We start from the raw sequence: 18,577 nt of genomic DNA on the forward strand, positions 1-18,577 counted from the left end.
AGTTTTTCATTTTGAATTTTGAGCCCTTTTTTTTCCCGATGGATTCCTATTTCTTGGCATTTTGGGACATACTGATGATGAAAATTCGATTGGCAAAATGAACGAAATAAGAAGGAAAAAGATAGAGATTGTAGAGAGAAAAACGATTAAAAAGTTTATTATATTTTTTCACATTTTTTTTTAAAAAAAGGAAGAAAAAAGGGGAGAAAAAGAAAAACCACATTTTTAGATTGTGACATGTTAATTTGAATGAACAATTTTGATAGCAGTAATAAGGCCCAAAGTAAGTAATAAATGATAAACGTACAATGATCATCTTTTTTTCCAAGTCATCATTTCATAGACTGGTAAGTATCATTGTTCAGCAATTTAATAGTTGGTAAATCTGAACTTATTCTGAAGGACAGATTTTGACCTCTTGAGGTTTCGATGAATGCGAAAAATTGTTGCATAAGTATATCATCATCCAACGGCTGGCGAGAAATGGAAAAACGACAGTTGGCTCAATGAATTTAATAAAAGGGCAAGAGTCCTGCTCATCGAAAAATACCCATCAGTTTGGTAAACTTTTTACAAGTGAATACTCCGTTTAAAATCCACCAATCCCATTATTATTTTAAATCACCATTAATCAATCACTTAACATCGCCACTTTTTCGTCAATTTCTTTACATTCTTATATATCTTAAAAACAGCGAGACTTCCAGAGTCATTTTCAAGAACAATTTCAGGAATTCTGTTAGAGGTGTTGAAATTTTAACCCTTCAAAATTTTGAAAAAGCGCTATTAATAGAACTGCTTAACAATTGTAACAGAAACAAACAACCATATTTCACTTTCCTTCATGTAATTGAAATTTTCTAATGTCAGAATTGCCAAGAAAATGGATGAGAATGTAAATGACGTACTATAGATACTATAGACATCGTAATCCGCTTATCAGAGATCAACTCCTATGCCACATTACTACATAGTGACATTTTCTGTGACTTGTCAAGATCACGAAGGATTTTTGTCACATCGATGATCTCTCATGTGATTTTACCCATCTTTTTAATCTTAATACCCATCTACTGAGTTTTAGACGAACTGCGTAACTTTTATAGTGGATGGATTAAGAAGCCCCAAAACTTGATTAGAGGTTAATCAATAAAGATTACTACTTCAAAGTGATTTATTTACAAACTTTGACCAAGCTTTTCAACCAAATAAGAAAAACAAGGATAATAAAACATGTACACAACATAGAAGTAAAGAAACCCAAAATCACATCGTATGCTAAAAAATTTCAGTGATTTAGCATTGGCTAAGCAATTAATCCTCTATCATCTCTCTAGGCTCCCTCCCACTCACACCAATTACTTCTGTTTACGGATCATTTGAAATTTCCAACCTCACTTCTTCCTGCGTTTATAGATGAACGTAAAATTCTTTCCCTGCCTTTTTAGTAGATTATGAAGAAAGGAACACTTTTTACACAAATTTTCACATACCTTCTATTCTTGTTGCTACTTCAAAACTTACGTTACCCACGTCCTGTATAGACATTTCATATTGCTTAGAGCCATGAGGCATATCTGTATTATGTCCACGTTTGTACTTTTATCATCAAATATGAGGTACGCAAAACTTTCAATGCATCATTCCGATTTCATTTTTATTGGTAACCGATGTCAAGTTCATTCCTGCCGCTTTTTCTTTTTTTTTTTGAAAACTGTTTGAAACCATTGCTTGTTACTGAAGAGTTGCTATTTCTTATCGTGATTAAAAGGTTACAAGAAAAAATAAACTAGTGCTTTCCTCTTACTCCTCCCCTTAAATTTCAAACTCCCTTACCCACACAAGATCTACTGGTAATTACAGCTTTTATAGACATATCAAGTGAACTGATGGTGGTGTATTAAAGGTTTCAGTTTTAGTGCGACTAAAACATTTTAGCCACTAACATCAGTCACCCTCCCACAAACTGCACATAGGAACTGACTCATCTCCTGTGGAAACCTGAACAAAAAAAAAAAGAACTTTATTTGAACAATTTCTGGAATTCCGACTAATTCAAGGATTTGTTGCATTACTGGAAATATAAAGTATATGACAAGAAAATGTAGAACAAATTTCCGTAACGAATCTGGATGATAACCAATGTGGAAGCTCATACGGTAATTTAAGCAGGATTCGAAATGCTATTAACAAGAATAATTCTGGATGGCTACTTATGAGGGAGCTCATGGGCTAATTTAGCAAGAATGCTATTTTCAAGATTCTGAATAACTACTTGTGAGAGAGCTCAATGCTAGTTTAAGCAGAATTCGTGATCCTATTGATAAGAAAGATTCTGGATGATTACTCGTGAGAAAGCTCATGCTTCTATCCCATCATTTAAACATTTAAACATCAATTACACCTACAGCACAAAAGACAAACGGAAAGGATCCAGTGGATGCTGCTTCATTAAACACGTGTTATTGTGAATAAATGATGATAAAGAATAAATGTTAACTTGATCGATGAAATTTTCAAACAAGAACCTGAATCTGGTAGCCGACCATGTCTTCGTATATTCACCCAGTCTGGGTAACGACAGAACAAAAAATGCAGAAAATAGAATAAGTGTATCAGAACTAGACAGAATTGCGAGGTACCAATTAATGGATGAAGAAAACATGAAACGGTGGGTGAATATACGGATGGAGGTAATGTTTGCGCAAAGGCCAAACACAATAATTGGTAGAGTGATGAGGCCAAGCAACAGCCTTTCCTCATATGCATAAAACTGATACGACAAGTGGCATTCACAATCAACAGACAATATTGTGCACCATTCTGGTGATTCGTCATCATACTGATGTCCATTTCCCACTGTACTGTTACTGCTATCTTTGATACTGCTAAGTATCAATTCATGGGGTGATGGAACAGTTGGGATGAATAACGGTGAAAGAGCATTTATATCAACACTAGTAACAGTAGCTGAAGTATTGGAAATAGCAATATTTGTGGTATCAGAAATCTTATCGGTCGCGACCACATCCATAACTGAGAGGCTAAACAGACCTCGTCTAGGGTCACCAAGACCGTGAAACAGAAACACGATTAAAGACTTGGAAGTAATAGTAGCCTAGGCTGAGAAAGTATCCGTCTTTAGCAGTCCCGCCCCCTCTGAAAAAACATGAGTAGAGTAAAAGAGTTGATTACCCTCTCCAAGCCTCAGCAATAGCAGCAACAGCCGCTAAGCTTCTGGCAGTAACAACATAAATATCGCCAGTGACAGATGGAATGGATTGATGAATGGATAATACACAAATATAACATTAACGGCATGAACAGTGCACCAGGTTTTTCTTCATTAGCGTAGTGCATTAGGAAATCGCTGCTCGTAGCGTTCATCACGAAGAAACTTCGCCCAAACCAATTGACCTGAAACGCAATTTTAAAAGTTAGCTAGAAAATATGTAAAGTCCCTTTATTTTCTGGATCGTTTCAATTCAAAACACCAGATAAGTCACCCTCAAAAATCACGGATACAGTTACCCGCAAAGATTTCTTCATTGCAACCGAATAGCAATCAGATTTCTGGAAACTTTTCAAAGTCATGTATGAATTCTAAAATATGAATATGATCTGACTCAATTGAATTTTCATTTACTGATCTTCAAGAATGTAATATGAAATGGAAAGAAAAACTAACAAGTAATACAAGTTCCCGATAACTATGCTTCCTAATGTCATCACAAGAAAGTACAAAGTTGCCTAGTTTAAAACTGCTTAGTTTCATTAAATCGCGGAATGAACCTTATCTATTTGGCCAATTCCACAGACCATTTCCTCTACTTTTCTCCTACGATTTCAGTTCTCTTCCTGCGCCTAAAAACGAGATGAACATATCCCTTCATCTTTTATACTTATGAATCTTATTTGTTAATGCCCTTTAAAACTCATTTTTTCAACAGTAAATCTCGTTCACAATTGCAAAGTTAAAAGCCACCATAAGCTGCCTCAATTTTTCAATTTGAATGAGAAAGGAGTGCATATACTTCTTGGAACATTATTTTGAGAATTGAAACCTTCAACGTTTTTCATGGGATGCGTTTCCATTAACAAATTAACACAATATGTTGTTCATAACCATTTTCTACATTTAAAAACCAATAAAACAGCAAACACACTTTTAATGATATTTTTAGCACAACATTTTCCGTTTTTCTCTTCGATAAGTCATTTCAGTGAAGTGAAAATCAACCTATGCTAGAGCTTTTCAAAACTATTCAGCAATACTGAACAGTATGTAACAACTTTTGTAGTAAAACGACTATCCTAAAAATCCTCAGTCGTATCACCTCGAGCTCTTCCTAAAGATAACATTTTTACTAAAAGGCGTAACAGTCACTAAGGATTAATAAAAAGCATACAAAAAGATCTACTGCAATATGAAGCAGAACTCTTCCTCAAAATATTCGTTATTATATAATAGTATAAAGAAGAGTTGCAAAATCACCCGCAACGATTTGAAGAGTTTCTGTTTAGCAATTTGTCAGGTAAAATATTTGAAATGCTTTGGAAGAAGGAAAATTCCGTTTCGGAAAGCAGAAAATTTCAAGACAGATCAGGAAAACACTACGCAGGAAATTGCAACTGCCGATTGTAGATAGTTCGAAATTTCCAACAGCTGGAGAAAATTTTGCCGCAGAAAAACTGGTGTTCTACATTGTGTCACTTGCAAATTCAATTAAAGAATTGAAACAAGAACTCATACCGTTGAACCAAGTTCCGTGTAATGATTTAAAAGCACAACTGCAATCGGTTAATGAAGCGAAACGAGCAAACATCACGCCCTCCTTAGAATCCTTCTCCACATAAACATGTAATGGATTAATTGGGGCTATTTTCTGTAGCAAAGCTTCTTTCAGATCCATATATTTTGCTTCACAATCTCTGAAATATTTTCACCATAATTTTTTCCAAAAAATAATCTTTGCAAAGACGATTTCATAACTGAATGGGGCATTAAAAAAAAGCACAATGACCTCTTCCATAATTTACACCAAAAAGAAATACACCACTCATTCTGTCATCCTCTGTGCTGCGTCCTTATCTAAAGGATAAACGACTGGTACATCTTTAGTATCTCGTCTCTAACTAGTCAAAATAACATACTTAGCTGAAGAAAACATTCCGCGTAGCTTCAGACAATGCGATGGCGCCTGGTCTAACATATTGCGTCGCATGCTCCCATCAAAAGCTGTAACGAATATAATTATTATAAGATATACATTGTTTGAATGCTTTTGATGAACACAAAAACAGTTTAAAATTATAATATTTCTCCCCAATAACTATGCAGGGCAAATGTTTTTGGACTACATTTCCGAACAGACTATCTCATTTTTGCAATTTCGTTTTTAATGCAGTGTATTATACCCTTGTTCTGCAGGACCAACAACATCGCTAACTGTTTGATTTGCAAAACGTCTTTTGTTCTTAAACCACAAGTATACAAGCTTTAATAATTTTACTGTTGATACAAGTAAGAAAAATATAATATAAAATCACTGCAAAACGAAATGCAGTACTTTGCATTCCCTTCCCTTCATCAATTTGGAACAGTGCAAACGAATGACACAAATTACTCTGGATAAGTTAATGAGTATTTAAATTATAGTGTACGTACCACTACCCTGCCAACCATTTTTTTTGGCAGGGATCCATCGCCATACAGAGCACTCCACACCATTGATAATTCGAGTTTCCGTGCTTACTCGTGATTCATTCAAATTGATAAATTTAACCGCTTCCTGCCATCGGCGCCACTCCGGACTATTGTACATTCTAATAAAACAAAGAGATCATAATAAAAATAATCCATATGCGTATTTCACTTCAAACTTAACAAACAAAAAATATGTTGAAAAACATACGAAAAAGAATTTGACATGAAAGATACCTCTTAGATGGCGGAAGAAGCATATCTCGCACATGAGGTTCGGCAACGTAAATCTGACCCTGTTCGTTCGCATCGCGAATAATATCTATAAAATATATAAATGCAATTAATGATGCATTATTAGACCTTTTACGCAAATGACAAGGATAGCTTAATGCATTAACTATCATACAAACCCACCAGTAATTTTCTCAATAAGGTCAAAGATACGTTGTTTATCTTCAACTTTCTTCTTCGTCTGATAGAGTCGTAACATATAAATACCAAACACCATTCCACATACTGCAATAACATTTCGGATTACAATACCCTTATTATTTTCAATTAAATTATGAATAAACTTCAAGAAACCAGAAAAGTACATTTTCTGGCATTATTCAGTAACTATTTAGATAAAATTAGAAAAAAAGACTGAAGACAGTAAATAGTTTGAAGTTGATGCCTTTTTCTGAAGGACGAAAGAGAGTCCATGTATGGACATATTCCATGCCGTGGAATCATGGTACATGGTACATATCAGTAGATGAACTCTGCTCAACAACTGGAAACATCCTCTCTCGTATTCAGATGAACTTTGTAATAATTAAGAATGATAATTCGTTCATTATACAACCCAAGTGTGAGTTGTTGGGAATGTGATGGATAAGGTATTCAGCAGAGAACCAGAGTGAACGGAAAAAAAGCAAAAGCATACCTACAACTAACGTAAGTAACGGGAGAATCGCATATGTGTACAAGAAAAATGCGGTGTCCTTTGCAGCAACTGCAACAACTGACAGAAATGACATTCTTGAAAGATTTATGCTTAGAAGTTATTTAACATACTAGATTTGTACCGTACAAAAACAAATAAGTCAAATTAGAGCGATGAGATTCTATGTGAATTACTGAAAAATTCGTTTGGTACTCATTCACTTAGTCTAATTTAATCGCCCTGGGATTCAAACGTCAATTATAATACTTAGCAAAAGCTGCCAGTGTACGCCAAGAAACTGATAAAAAATTACGAAAAGAAAAAACACTTACCGTAAGCGATACGACCGCTGTGAATCAAAGCACCCGAGTTTGCAGTTGCCAGATAAGCAATAAGTAAAAAACCAAAGAGATATACAAGGGACAATAACAGTACTCGTGATATGTCAAAACCCAATAAAGTGCTACGTGGTAGTGCAGCTTCTCGGAAGGTATATGGATATCTCTCATGAAATGAGTGTGAAGATTTGGCCGACTGAAACTTTATGAATTCAAAAACCCTAGAGTGTTTGAAATATCTTGTTCAGGCTATAAAAGACTTTTGACCTAAAGTACATATCATACTTTGCTGCTGCAATTAAAAGAAGGTAGCCATGGTAACCAAAGATAGATTGGAAAGTTTTCCTAATTATGCTGCACCAACAATTTCTACTTTAAAGACCGAAATAGTTATGTGCCCGTAGGGCAACAGCTTTAAAGTATAAATGAAAAAATGATTTAATAAAGAATTGCAGCAGGAAGTTCTCTCAACCCCTATATAAATTCGTTAGCTATTCATGCAGATTATTCAAGTTAAGCTTGAAACACGAAACAAACCTTCGGGAAAGACTTGCGCGGAAGAATAAACGATGCCCACATCTTAAGACACTTGTTCAATGCCGAAAGCATTGAGAATGGCTTTTGTGTACCTGGTATTAGAGCTGGGCTCGGAGTAACTATGCGTGAACTTTCCATATGATCATCATCGCTGTCACTATCATAATCGCTAACCATTCTTCTTTTAGAAATACTCAACTCTTCTTGACTATCCTTGAAATCCAGCCGACGTCGTGCCCCCCGGTCTAAAAAAAGTAATGCTTCGTGGATTTTACGCATAGAATAACGAAAAATCACATATTCACTCAGTTATTTAGTATAGTGAGTTTCAAAATGTTAAGGCAACTATATGTGAGGCAAAATGTTAGATCATTAGGTTTACTGTGTCTTCGTCGCACGACAAAATTAAGCGGAGTTAATACAGTAGCCTGGTAAAGCATACAGTTTGAGGATAAATGAGTTCTTTCCAAAAAATCATTGTGGTCGTTCACAGATCTTGGTGTGTATGAAGAGGAAGAAATGGAATAAGAAGGTCGAGAGCGAGGAACCATGGTCGGGCGAGGTGGTGTCGGAAGTTTCCGTCTATCGCAAACCTAAAAGTAATAAACTAGAAGTACAGCACTTATTGAAAATGACGCTTTCTAGATAGCAGATTATTAGTACAAACATTTGTGAGATCATCCGATGAGTGACTGAAACCTCCTGAAGACTTGTTGTCTTTGAGTTTTTTCTCAAGTTGTTTTTCATAGACGGTACGAGTTGTAGCGGTTATTGGTCCCACGTTTACGCCAACTGTGATTAAACTAGCCCGTAATTCTTCATCTGATAAAGTATGCGCAGGCTGAAAAGTTTGCAAAAATGATCCCGAAGCATACGACCTATCATTATCATTATAAATTAATATACCTCGACATTACACTAGAAAGAAAGGAGAAACCAACTTTCTGAGACATCCGACCAGGACTTTTCGAATTTCGGCGCATCGGACTGAAGTTTTTGATTGGACTTGACATATCTGAAGTCAGCAGTTCTAGATTTATAAAAAAGAGCTTGATGAGGAATTACTGGCCTAATAAGATCTGACTAACCAACTACAGAAGTTCAGGCAACAGATCTGACCATTAGGATTCCCTTCTTTCTACAGTTGCACGACAGGCTATCTCATAATCTTCATGAGAAAATTATTACTGCAAGTTCATTTCGTGCATCCTTCAAGGACGTTATTTCGCATTTCCACCATAATGTTCAACACATCAACAGCTATATTTATAAAAGAATCACGTCTACAATGTATTTCAGCACCACAAAGGAAATATGAAAATTTTTTAACAATTATACCGATCAAGCATTCAATACATTCATCTTCAGCTACAAGAGGAAAAAACACCCCGTAACTACCATCGAATTTGGAAATCTACCAGATTCTGCTACAGACTCTTGCTACCAGAATCTACCAGACTCTTGCTACCAAAGTCAACCAGATCCCTGCTACCAGAATCTACCAGATTCTACAGCTACCGGCGAAACTACTTGCCAACCGTTATCGACTTTGCCTTGAGACAATTTCCACAATTTTGTGAAGGGAGGTAGAAATAGTATGTGTGTGTTGGGGAGAGCAGAGAGAAGAGAAATATTTAAAGAGTGTCTGGCAATAGAGTCAATGTGTTATATCTCCTTTGCTTCTCTTCCAGATATCGGAGAAATCTATTAAAGATATTTCGGGATTCCCCGGGAATCTGTGGTTCTATGATTTTAAATGATAAGTGGCAGTAATAGTAAGTAAACAAAATGATAAGGAGACTCAGGATAATGTCCCCAGAGCATCGAGTTCTGGCCATCTGTTCCTGAAGCTATTGAGCATCATTTCGGGACTTCTAAGCAGTCTTGATTTCCAGTACATTTTGACTAGAATTTTTTAGAAATAAGGCTCGTCAACGTTTGGGTTCATTGGCCCAGCGGGGTATTTATGTTTACATTACCCTGGATATCATGGGTTTCGTGCTTTCTCGAATTTCATTTCTAAATCCTTGAAGTTCAGGATTTTACGGTTCATTTTAAGGAAGTAACATTTCATAAATGAGATAACAAATGGAACTGACGAGAACACTGAAGCTTGGGTTTTATGCAGTAGAACTGAATAAGACGGTGTGGATCATCCCTAACTATTATCAAAATCTCACTCCTGTTGGTACCGGTGCTTACGGTACAGTATGGTTAGTTTGTTATTTCTTGATCACCTTCCTTATCCAATTAATTTTGTATTGTCTGAGTGAATTGATCGTTCGGCAACCACTTCCTGATAGGTAGTATGACATCTGATCCTGTTACGATTTCTAGAGGGAACCGTCAAACTATTCAAATCATGAGATGGGCTTTTCAATGGCGAAAGTAAAATCCCTACATTCTGCGCCAATTTTCTTACGCTCACTATTGAAAGTATCAACTGTAGTCGGTCAACGAATAACAGAATGTTGGCTTCGCTGAAGGTTGTGCTGACAAGTCGTTTGTGTTTGCCACAACTCCGCTAGCTGGTACTAATTGGACACCTTATCGGAATATATCGCATTGAAGTGTTCATTTTCGTGAAACATTATTAAATTTTCAAATACGAATATAATACTAATTTTAGTGCCGCAGAATGCCGTTTAACAGGTGAAAAGGTGGCGATAAAGAAGTTTTCCCGACCATTTCAAAGTGCAATCCATGCTAAACGTACGCATCGCGAATTGAAACTACTGCGGTCGATGAATCATGAAAATATCATTGACATGCTAGATGTATTCACTCCTGACATCAACGCTGCTTCATTACAAGACGTGTAACTTTTGTTTTTTCTTTCATTCTAGGATTGTACTTTAAATTTCACTTTCGTTTAGTAGTGGCTGCTTTATTGGATGATCTATCCACCATTACGAATTCAACTCGCTAAATAGAAAGGAAAAACAGCTTTTTGTTATCTTGAAGAGCCTAACGTATTAAAATATTAAAATGAAAAGATTGAAACAGTGTTGTTCTTCACTAAATGTCGTTATTGTTTTCCACAGTAACTCATAAAATTGTGCAGTTTAATACCAGAAAAAAAAGTAGGTGTGAAGACTGATTTTTTAATCATTTCTAGTGCTAAATTGCTCATAATATCTGGGAAATAATTTTTGGTAACTGTTTTGTGCCGTTTTTTTTTTTACATATTTTATAATTTTTAGATATTTTGTTTCTATGTTGATGGGAGCAGATTTATCCAGCATATTAAAGATTCAGCGTCTCAGCGACGATCATATTCAGTTCCTTGTTTATCAGATACTTCGTGGTTTAAAGGTTTCTTTTTCTTGTCTTCTTAAGGGGATCTTAAAGTAAGTTGATGGTATGGATTATAATCTAAATTCTATTTTTGTTTTCACATGGTAGATTATTATTTTACAGTATATCCATTCTGCCGGTCTTATTCATCGCGATTTGAAACCATCAAACATAGCTGTCAATGAAGACTGTGAATTGAAGGTACAGCATTTCACTACTTTACAGAACTTGCTCATGACGAGGATTACTAAATACAAATATTGAAGAATGGATGGAGTTCTGAGTACTATTTTAGATCCTCGATTTTGGTTTAGCGAGACAAACTGACAGTGAAATGACGGGGTATGTTGCCACGCGTTGGTATCGTGCCCCTGAAATCATGCTTAACTGGATGCATTACACGCAAACAGGTAATTTTCTGGGTATATGCAACCGTTTTGATTTATTTTAGAAAACTGTATTTGGGTTTTGTCTTTGGAAAGTTTATTTTTCACAAGCAAAATAGCAGGAATCTTTGATTTCCGGACGAAAATTATTTCATATTATCCTTTCATAAGTTTTTGTTAGATCTTTTTTGTTGCAGTAGATATTTGGTCAGTTGGATGCATTATGGCTGAATTGATTACAGGTCGAACTTTATTTCCAGGAGCGGATCGTAAGTACTCGATTTTTAGTGGCCTTTCATGCAGGAATAGTCAGTTTTGTTTTAAAGTCCAGGAATTTCTTTCCATCCTGTTGTAAACTGTTCTGTTAATATAATTCACTTTGCATTAATATATGCCAAATATTATATTTTGTGACTATGCAGATATCGATCAATTAACACGCATAATGAATGTGGTCGGCACCCCAAACGAGGAATTTTTATCGAAAATACAGTCGGATGAAGCTCGTAATTACATCCGTAATCTTCCGAAAACTCCCAGAAAAGATTTCAAAAAACTGTTTCCAAGCGCATCACCTGATGCTATTGATTTGCTGGAAAGAACTCTAAATCTCGATCCTGATTATCGGTAAGTTACCATTCATAATATAATTTTTATCTCTTCTAACCAGTGTAAGAAACAGTAGTTCGTTTCCTTAAAGAACAAAAAAGTTCCATTGTTTAAGAGATCGAATTTGCATTCATATCTTTATCGAACTTGCATTCGTCATCTTTCCATTATTGTGATTTTCAAACTAAATTACTCAATAAAAAGAGCTATTAATAGACCGACTGCTAGTGAGGCAATGGAACATCCCTATCTAAAGCAGTATCACGATCCATCTGATGAACCCATATCGCCACCATTCGATATCGACTCCGATGGTTCATTTTTTCTTACAGATCAAAGTAGTTTTTTTTTTTCTTTTTTGCTGGGTATTTTACAAGTGGCATCGTAGACTGTTTAATGTTTAAACTGGAAATCAATGCATTTTCGAGCTCTGTTTGGGAAGAATTATTTTCTAGAAGCTCTGGAAGCACTTTTTAGTTTCATATTTAGTCCATCCACTCACCTGATCCAGTTCCAATATTGTTCTGAGCATGGAGATAAGAATGGATTTTTTTTTGCTTTGAATAGGAGGAACGAGGTCTTAATTTGGATGAAATCATATCGTTTGCTTTGTAGGCGATTTAACCATTGAACAATGGAAGGAGTTAATTTGGAGTGAAATTGGAGATTTTGCGGAGGAAAGGGCGAAACGACTTACCGTTTCAACTGCAAACGATAAAGCGATGAGTTGAGACCTGATTTTATGCATCGTGAACTTCACGAAGGCGCTTCCTCTTTCCATTTTTATTTTTCTTGTTTGTCCTCATAATAACAGCCCGGTGATGTAAATCTTTAACATAGTTTACTATCGTGTGCGATTTTCATAAACTTTTCAATCATCTCATAACACTTATGTCGAACGAGTCAGTTCTAATCGTTTGTAAACTCTTTCGTAATGAAAATAATTCTTTGTTTGTTTTTTGATTTTCTTATTTGCAACAAATGACTACCGATAATGCTTTTCAACGTTAATGGTTTATGCACGTTACAATGTAATTATGTCATGTTATTGTTATTTCGTAGTACGTTTGTGGCACTATGAAAGACGATGACAGCAAATGACTAGACAGTCCTAAACATTCTGAAAAGTAGTTTTGTAAATATGAAGTTGATTATTTCTACTATTTCCATGTCATTCTTAATCAAATGATTTGATGCGGTCTCCTCTCTGATTTTTCATTTTCCACTTTATTAATAGTTATAATTGCTTGTAAGCTTTTCGTAATTTCTAAAGCTTTTATTTACTGTGATGATGATTTATGTAGATATATCGAAAGAGCGGGAAGCTCCGAAACTTGTATTCAATCAGTTTTTCTTTTTGTGGATTCAGGTTTTCTCTCTATTTCTGTTCCTTTTAAATTAAGCTAATTAATTCATATTTTACCTAATTAGATTTGTCAATATTTAGACGTTGTAATTGTCAAGAGTGGTGATTTGTTTATCTCGGTGATGTAGTTTGTCTCGCTAACAGTCAAGTTTTAAAGCTACTACAATATTTATCATTTGTATATTCTCAATTTGGCCAAATATTTTGTCAAGTTGAAATCATGGAATTGTTTTGGCCTAAATGGTTAGTGCTGTCATATTTCTTAAACACAGAATTGTATAATAAAGTCACAAAGAATGCACCCAAGTTGTTGAATCTTGAACTGTGTAAATTTCCTTGTAAGCAGTCTTAGTGATCTTATCCCTTTAATCGTCATCCAGTACTTACAGGTGCTTTTGTTAGCATAATTTTATCAGATTTATTGATGTAAAATTGGACCATCTACTAATTTAGGACTAAAAGCGTGTTTTCATTATCGTCATTGTTAGTAGCTTGAGCAGAGTGAGGTCTTTTGTTAGTCACTGTCAACTCTTGATAACAGTGTTCCTCAATGAAGAGAACTAATAGGTACTACACTATATTTATTTAACCATGATAATTCTATGGATCTGATAGTATTATCGAGTAGGCTTGATTCATCTATGCTTTCTGTTTTATTGATGATAATTCATGGTACTGGTCTTATTTTTTGAAGCATCACATGGATTAGTGAAGGTCTCAATGGTGATTCCCTGAAGCTAAATTTTGACAGTTCCAAAACTAAGTAATATTCTGCTTTTATTTATAAAAATATAACTGCATGCATAAGATAGCAGAGAAGCGTCCGATTATTTCTTTTACATTACCCTTATCTTAATTTTCCAGGGATGTAGTGAGACACTGAAAAGTACTTCGAAGATGTACAACAGGTGAGCACTCGCGTGTTTAGTTTTTTATAACAATAAATAGTTTTAAAATGGATTATGAATCTTAGTAAAGCTGAAAATGAGAATCAGGGGATTGGATAGGCTCGTGCGTGAACGCCATATGCGTGTGAGTTTTTGTCTGTGTATGTTTTGTGCATGTATGTGTGTGTGTGTATGTGTGTATGTGTGTATGTGTATGTATGTATATGTATGTGTGTTGCAATTTAAAACAATTAGGACAGCTTACATCGCTACACGTTTGCTTATTTTGTTGGAATAACAATTGATAAACTGGCGTGAAGAGAAGGGAGGATGTGTATATATTAGTCGAGTGTTGCTGAATTGAGAATTCGGGAGAGGATTGGGACGAGGCCTTGTGAGCATGCTTAGGCGTTTTGCTTTACTCTGTTAATACAGAAGCAGTTGAACAGCTTGCCGTTAAAGTGCGTCTTGAAAAGAATATAGCAATCAGCTTCTCGGAACTTCCCGAACCTCTGATCTCTCGTTGTCTTTTGCCGCAACCATCTCCAGGAAGAAGCTCGATTTAGTTTCCTTTCAATTTCTTCCCCAGTGTTTTGTTCCTCAATCATTTTGTCATATGTAGTCATCGTTTTTTTTTCTTTTTTTTCTAATTTCATTTTCTACTATGACAAATTAAGCTGATTTTCAACAGATGAGTAATTATGATGCAAAATGCTCCATTGTCCACTTCAATCATATATTAAAATTATTAAAACAGTTAGATTTAACTCTTTCTCCTTTCTTGAATTTTCCCAATTTAAAAATAATTGTTGTCCCTCTACTTTAATCTTTGTAAAGATATATATATGGACACTCTTAGCACATAGATTTACTTTCAGTGAAGTTAAGGGTAAGTAATCAGGGAGCTTGTGTTATTGGTTAAGTGATGGACATGAACCCAGAATTAGTTAGGTGAACTTGAGTGAGGAAAAAAGGTTCAGCGGAGATTTATCACCGGGAAAATGAAATTTAAAGATTGTAGCAACATTTAATTTATATCAATGCTTTTGTATTACAACAATATCTGCATCAATTATGGTTGAATGATAAAAGTTTTAGTCGTTTTGTTGACGATTAGAAGTAAAGAGTTTTGTTAGAAATTAATTATTATATCTTGTTTTAAAACCAGAATATATCTTTGTATTTTTGGAATATTTTTTCCAAAGATGCTTGTCGAACTTTTCATTTTGGGAAGTTGCAAAAGAAGTGCTTTTCATGGAACTTGGTCTAGGAACCTTTTCATGCTCCTTGGGAATGATTCGGAAATTCCAAGCAAACCAGGGAAACGTTTCTATGTTTCGATTAGTGAATTCAAATGGATGTCAACCACCAACTACTCAATCAGTGAAATAGGCCAACGGATTATACAAAACGGTTTTCTTGAATTGTCTTCCTATAATGATCTGGGATAGCGCAGGAATTGCTTGTGTCTTGAAATAATGAGCTTATTCATGATAGTATCATTCATAGGATTTATGCGAAGGAATGGTAGATATGAGTGATACAGTAACCTAAAAGAGTCAAAGTTATGAACATTATTGTACTATGCCGCGTTTTTGCACTTATATTATCTTATTTGTTCACCGTAATGTCTGTATTAACTTCTGCAATCGCCCTGCTAACACCACAATGGCAGATAGTGACCATCACGGAATTTCATACCGAACATCAGCACGGCCTCTGGATGGACTGTATCTTAGGGAAGAAGCATGTACAAGGTTAGCGCATTTGTCTGCTGTTATTACTAACATGATTGATTCGCTTATCCAGAATTTTCCCAGTAACTGATATTAAGTAAGATTAGTGTCTAGAGATTAGATGAACAGACTATTTGTGACAGTATAGAAGGATGGGATGAGGAAAAACTTTATGACCAGCTCTGTTCATTTCTATTTTCATACCTATCTATCATGGTTATAAATTAAAGGGAGACAGTTACTTTGAAAATTTAATTTATAGGTACGTCTGAAAGGAGTCTTCACTGTACATACAAATTTGAAAGTGCTCAGAAAAATGGTTTACAAAATGATGAAGATAATGAAGAGCAACACAAGTTTCACAGTAAGCATTTAGAATTGATGGCATTGAAATATTGGACTTGTTTTAATTCGCTTCAGTTAGTTTTAATTAGTTCCAAACTAGTGATTTGCTCAAAAGGCATAGATAGAAATGAGTTCATCGATGCATTGTATTGTATTAAGACGTAAAAATTTTGAAATTAGTATAGCCGATGGATCGGAGTGGTATTTTCGAAGTGAGTTAAAGTATCATATGATGTGTTATTGTTTGATAAAAAAAAGTGTAGCATTTCACTGAACATTAGAGTTTATTACAACAATAAAGTTGCAGCGATCGAAATTTACTACAACAAGTTAGACCCTATGATTATAATAAAGAACTTGGCATATGAAAGCAGATCGACTATTAGATTTAAAAAAGTAAAAAAAAACCAAAATCAGAGAAGATAAGGATAAAGAACTATTATACGAAAGGAAGAGCAACATCTCCTAAAATAATAAATTGATATGATTCATTTGAAAAATATAATCATTAAATATTACGGGAACTCATATGTTCTCTAAAAGAGAAGAGAAAAAAGTAAATTAATTAATTGCTTCCAGACACTTCCCTGTAATTATAATTGTCACGATCTTAAGATACTAAAATTTGAATTAAACATTTTCCAGCATTCTTTTATTATTTTTTTTCTTACAAAATAAATTGCAGATTGGCATAAAGCCGTTATATGTTTATTACTTCTGGCGATGTTGGCAGCTCTCACTTTGTGTTGCTTTCTAATGTGCGCATTATACTTTCGTATTGCAGCGCTCGTTTCATGTACGTTATCATTAACTGCAAGTAAGTTATCTATGAAGTGTTATGTGGACATCATATTGTATAATGTCGAAAATTACAAGCTATGCAACTTATGGAATGTATCATTCCATATTTAATGATTGAAATTTAGACCTTTCTTTTCAACTTTTCAAACAATCTAACATGTAGGTTAGTTAAATTGAATGCCGTATTAGGCTTGACAGTAGCATTACCTTCATGAGACATTCCTGAATCGTTACTGAATGACTTGACAGCTCTGGTGATTTTTTATGTTCGTGTTAACATTCCACTACATCTTTTCCAAAATTTTAATCCATTTTATTCTTACTTCACTGTATCCATATTTCAGCAATCTTGTCGAGTGTCGCAGTAGTCACATTTTTTATTAATTCACACAAAGTTGAAATTCGATTTGTACAAGGTATTACTCGAACATACGAGGTTTGTCAGTAAAATTTATTTTTACAAAAAAATTTTTAGTTCACAAAAAAATTACTACACTTTACATAAGTGCGCCAGTACTTCATGGTTGGGAAATTGGCTATACGATATATGTATGGTAATCATTTAGTTATGTAAATTTATATAACATTTGATTAAATTACAGCAAAGGTGCGGCTATTCGTTCTATTTGGCGCTTTCGTCCTGCGCCACTTTTTTAGCAGCATTCCTTTCTTCAGTGTTTTGTACGGTAATGGTATTTTTACATGAGCGGAATCGTCGACAACCACCGAAAACATATCCGTTAATCAATAGCGCCGTGTAAAAAGTTAATCTATTCTACAATTAAATAGATGCCCAGTGGTTATTTTTTTCACTTTATTCCGTGTGCCATGACAAGAACTATATAATAAGTCTGATACTGGAGTTATACAAATATCGAGTTAAGCCAGCAAGGAAAATAATATGTTATCAGAAGCTTTAAAATTCTGAGAACGTTAATTATCGGTCTGATCAAACCGATAACCAAAGTTTCCTATTAAAAATTAACGTTTTATTAACTTGTTATGTTCAAAATTTTCATCTTCGTTTTGGAAACTTTGTATGTTTTCTTTTTCCTTTTGAATCCATCTATTTTCACTTCCTAATTTTATAAATGTCGGCAGATTTGCTGATAAAATATTTGAAGTTTTAATAAATTTCTAATGTTTTTAGCAAAATGCACATCGTTTTATGACAACCCAGACTCCACTGAAACGATTGAAATATTTTACCATTATTGATTGCCTCCGTAAATGAAATGTCACGCTATAAAATTATTTCTTAAAATGCATCCGTCTGATAAGACTCATTTCATCACGATCAGCTAATTATTTCATATAATATCATATTTCATAATAGTGAAAACATCGATTATCCATAACAACAAATAGTAAATGAATGCTCACTAAAAAGTGAAATTAGCCAAATCTTTTAGGATATGATAATCAATATGATAAGCTTTTCTTCAATTCGCATATTTATTGTTTTGAAAATTTTCGATATGTAACAATTCCTTATTTGTTGCAATATTTGTTGTGTATTATGTATATAACATATTACGAATAAAATTTTCCACATTTCAAACATTCTCACATTTGTTTAATTTTAGGGATTAGCAAATGCTACTCTCTCTCTCTCTCTCTCTCTCTCTCTCTCTCTTCTT

The 18,577-nt window shown here is 34.5% G+C and overlaps 4 protein-coding genes across 5 annotated transcripts in view; 2 read left to right on the forward strand and 2 right to left on the reverse strand.

Annotated features, from left to right (window-relative positions):
* Positions 1-3,594, reverse strand: part of LOAG_16445 (hypothetical protein) — a gene marked incomplete at both ends in the record, with an annotated part of 11,482 nt that extends 7,888 nt beyond the window's left edge. Inside the window, 3 exons of the mRNA XM_020449097.1 lie at positions 2,529-3,044; positions 3,311-3,417; positions 3,532-3,594. Coding sequence (XP_020307470.1) covers positions 2,529-3,044; positions 3,311-3,417; positions 3,532-3,594 — 686 coding nt within the window. The remainder of the gene's footprint in view (positions 1-2,528; positions 3,045-3,310; positions 3,418-3,531) is intronic.
* A 720-nt stretch (positions 3,595-4,314) lies between these two features.
* Positions 4,315-8,523, reverse strand: LOAG_06055 (hypothetical protein; the record flags this gene model as incomplete). The annotated part of the gene is made up of 12 exons (XM_020447051.1): positions 4,315-4,349; positions 4,754-4,932; positions 5,155-5,239; positions 5,669-5,826; positions 5,942-6,026; positions 6,122-6,223; positions 6,636-6,704; positions 6,968-7,169; positions 7,511-7,755; positions 7,953-8,103; positions 8,178-8,351; positions 8,452-8,523. The coding sequence occupies 12 exons, from the start codon at positions 8,521-8,523 to the stop codon at positions 4,315-4,317; spliced, it is 1,557 nt and encodes a 518-aa protein (XP_020302678.1).
* A 1,038-nt stretch (positions 8,524-9,561) lies between these two features.
* On the forward strand, positions 9,562-13,364 carry LOAG_06056 (the record flags this gene model as incomplete). 2 transcript variants are annotated; one of them, XM_020447052.1, is made up of 10 exons in its annotated part: positions 9,562-9,723; positions 9,848-10,041; positions 10,140-10,328; positions 10,714-10,825; positions 10,931-11,008; positions 11,103-11,217; positions 11,391-11,462; positions 11,616-11,820; positions 12,019-12,116; positions 12,418-13,364. In XM_020447052.1, exons 3-10 carry the CDS (start codon positions 10,255-10,257, stop codon positions 12,531-12,533), a joined length of 870 nt encoding a protein of 289 aa, XP_020307471.1. In that variant the 5' UTR covers positions 9,562-9,723; positions 9,848-10,041; positions 10,140-10,254. The 2 variants fall into 2 exon arrangements, with proteins under 2 accessions (XP_020307471.1, XP_003141640.1); XM_003141592.2 differs by lacking the exon at positions 9,848-10,041 and having other exon boundaries at positions 12,418-12,533.
* A 2,258-nt stretch (positions 13,365-15,622) lies between these two features.
* LOAG_06057 (hypothetical protein) lies at positions 15,623-17,698 on the forward strand (the record flags this gene model as incomplete). Its single annotated transcript, XM_003141593.1, has 5 exons — positions 15,623-15,812; positions 16,054-16,155; positions 16,822-16,953; positions 17,282-17,373; positions 17,540-17,698. The coding sequence occupies 5 exons, from the start codon at positions 15,623-15,625 to the stop codon at positions 17,696-17,698; spliced, it is 675 nt and encodes a 224-aa protein (XP_003141641.1).
* Positions 17,699-18,577: the final 879 nt, after the last annotated feature.

Source organism: Loa loa, assembly GCF_000183805.2.
Source record: "Loa loa unplaced genomic scaffold supercont3.3, whole genome shotgun sequence".
NCBI lineage: Eukaryota > Metazoa > Nematoda > Chromadorea > Rhabditida > Onchocercidae > Loa > Loa loa.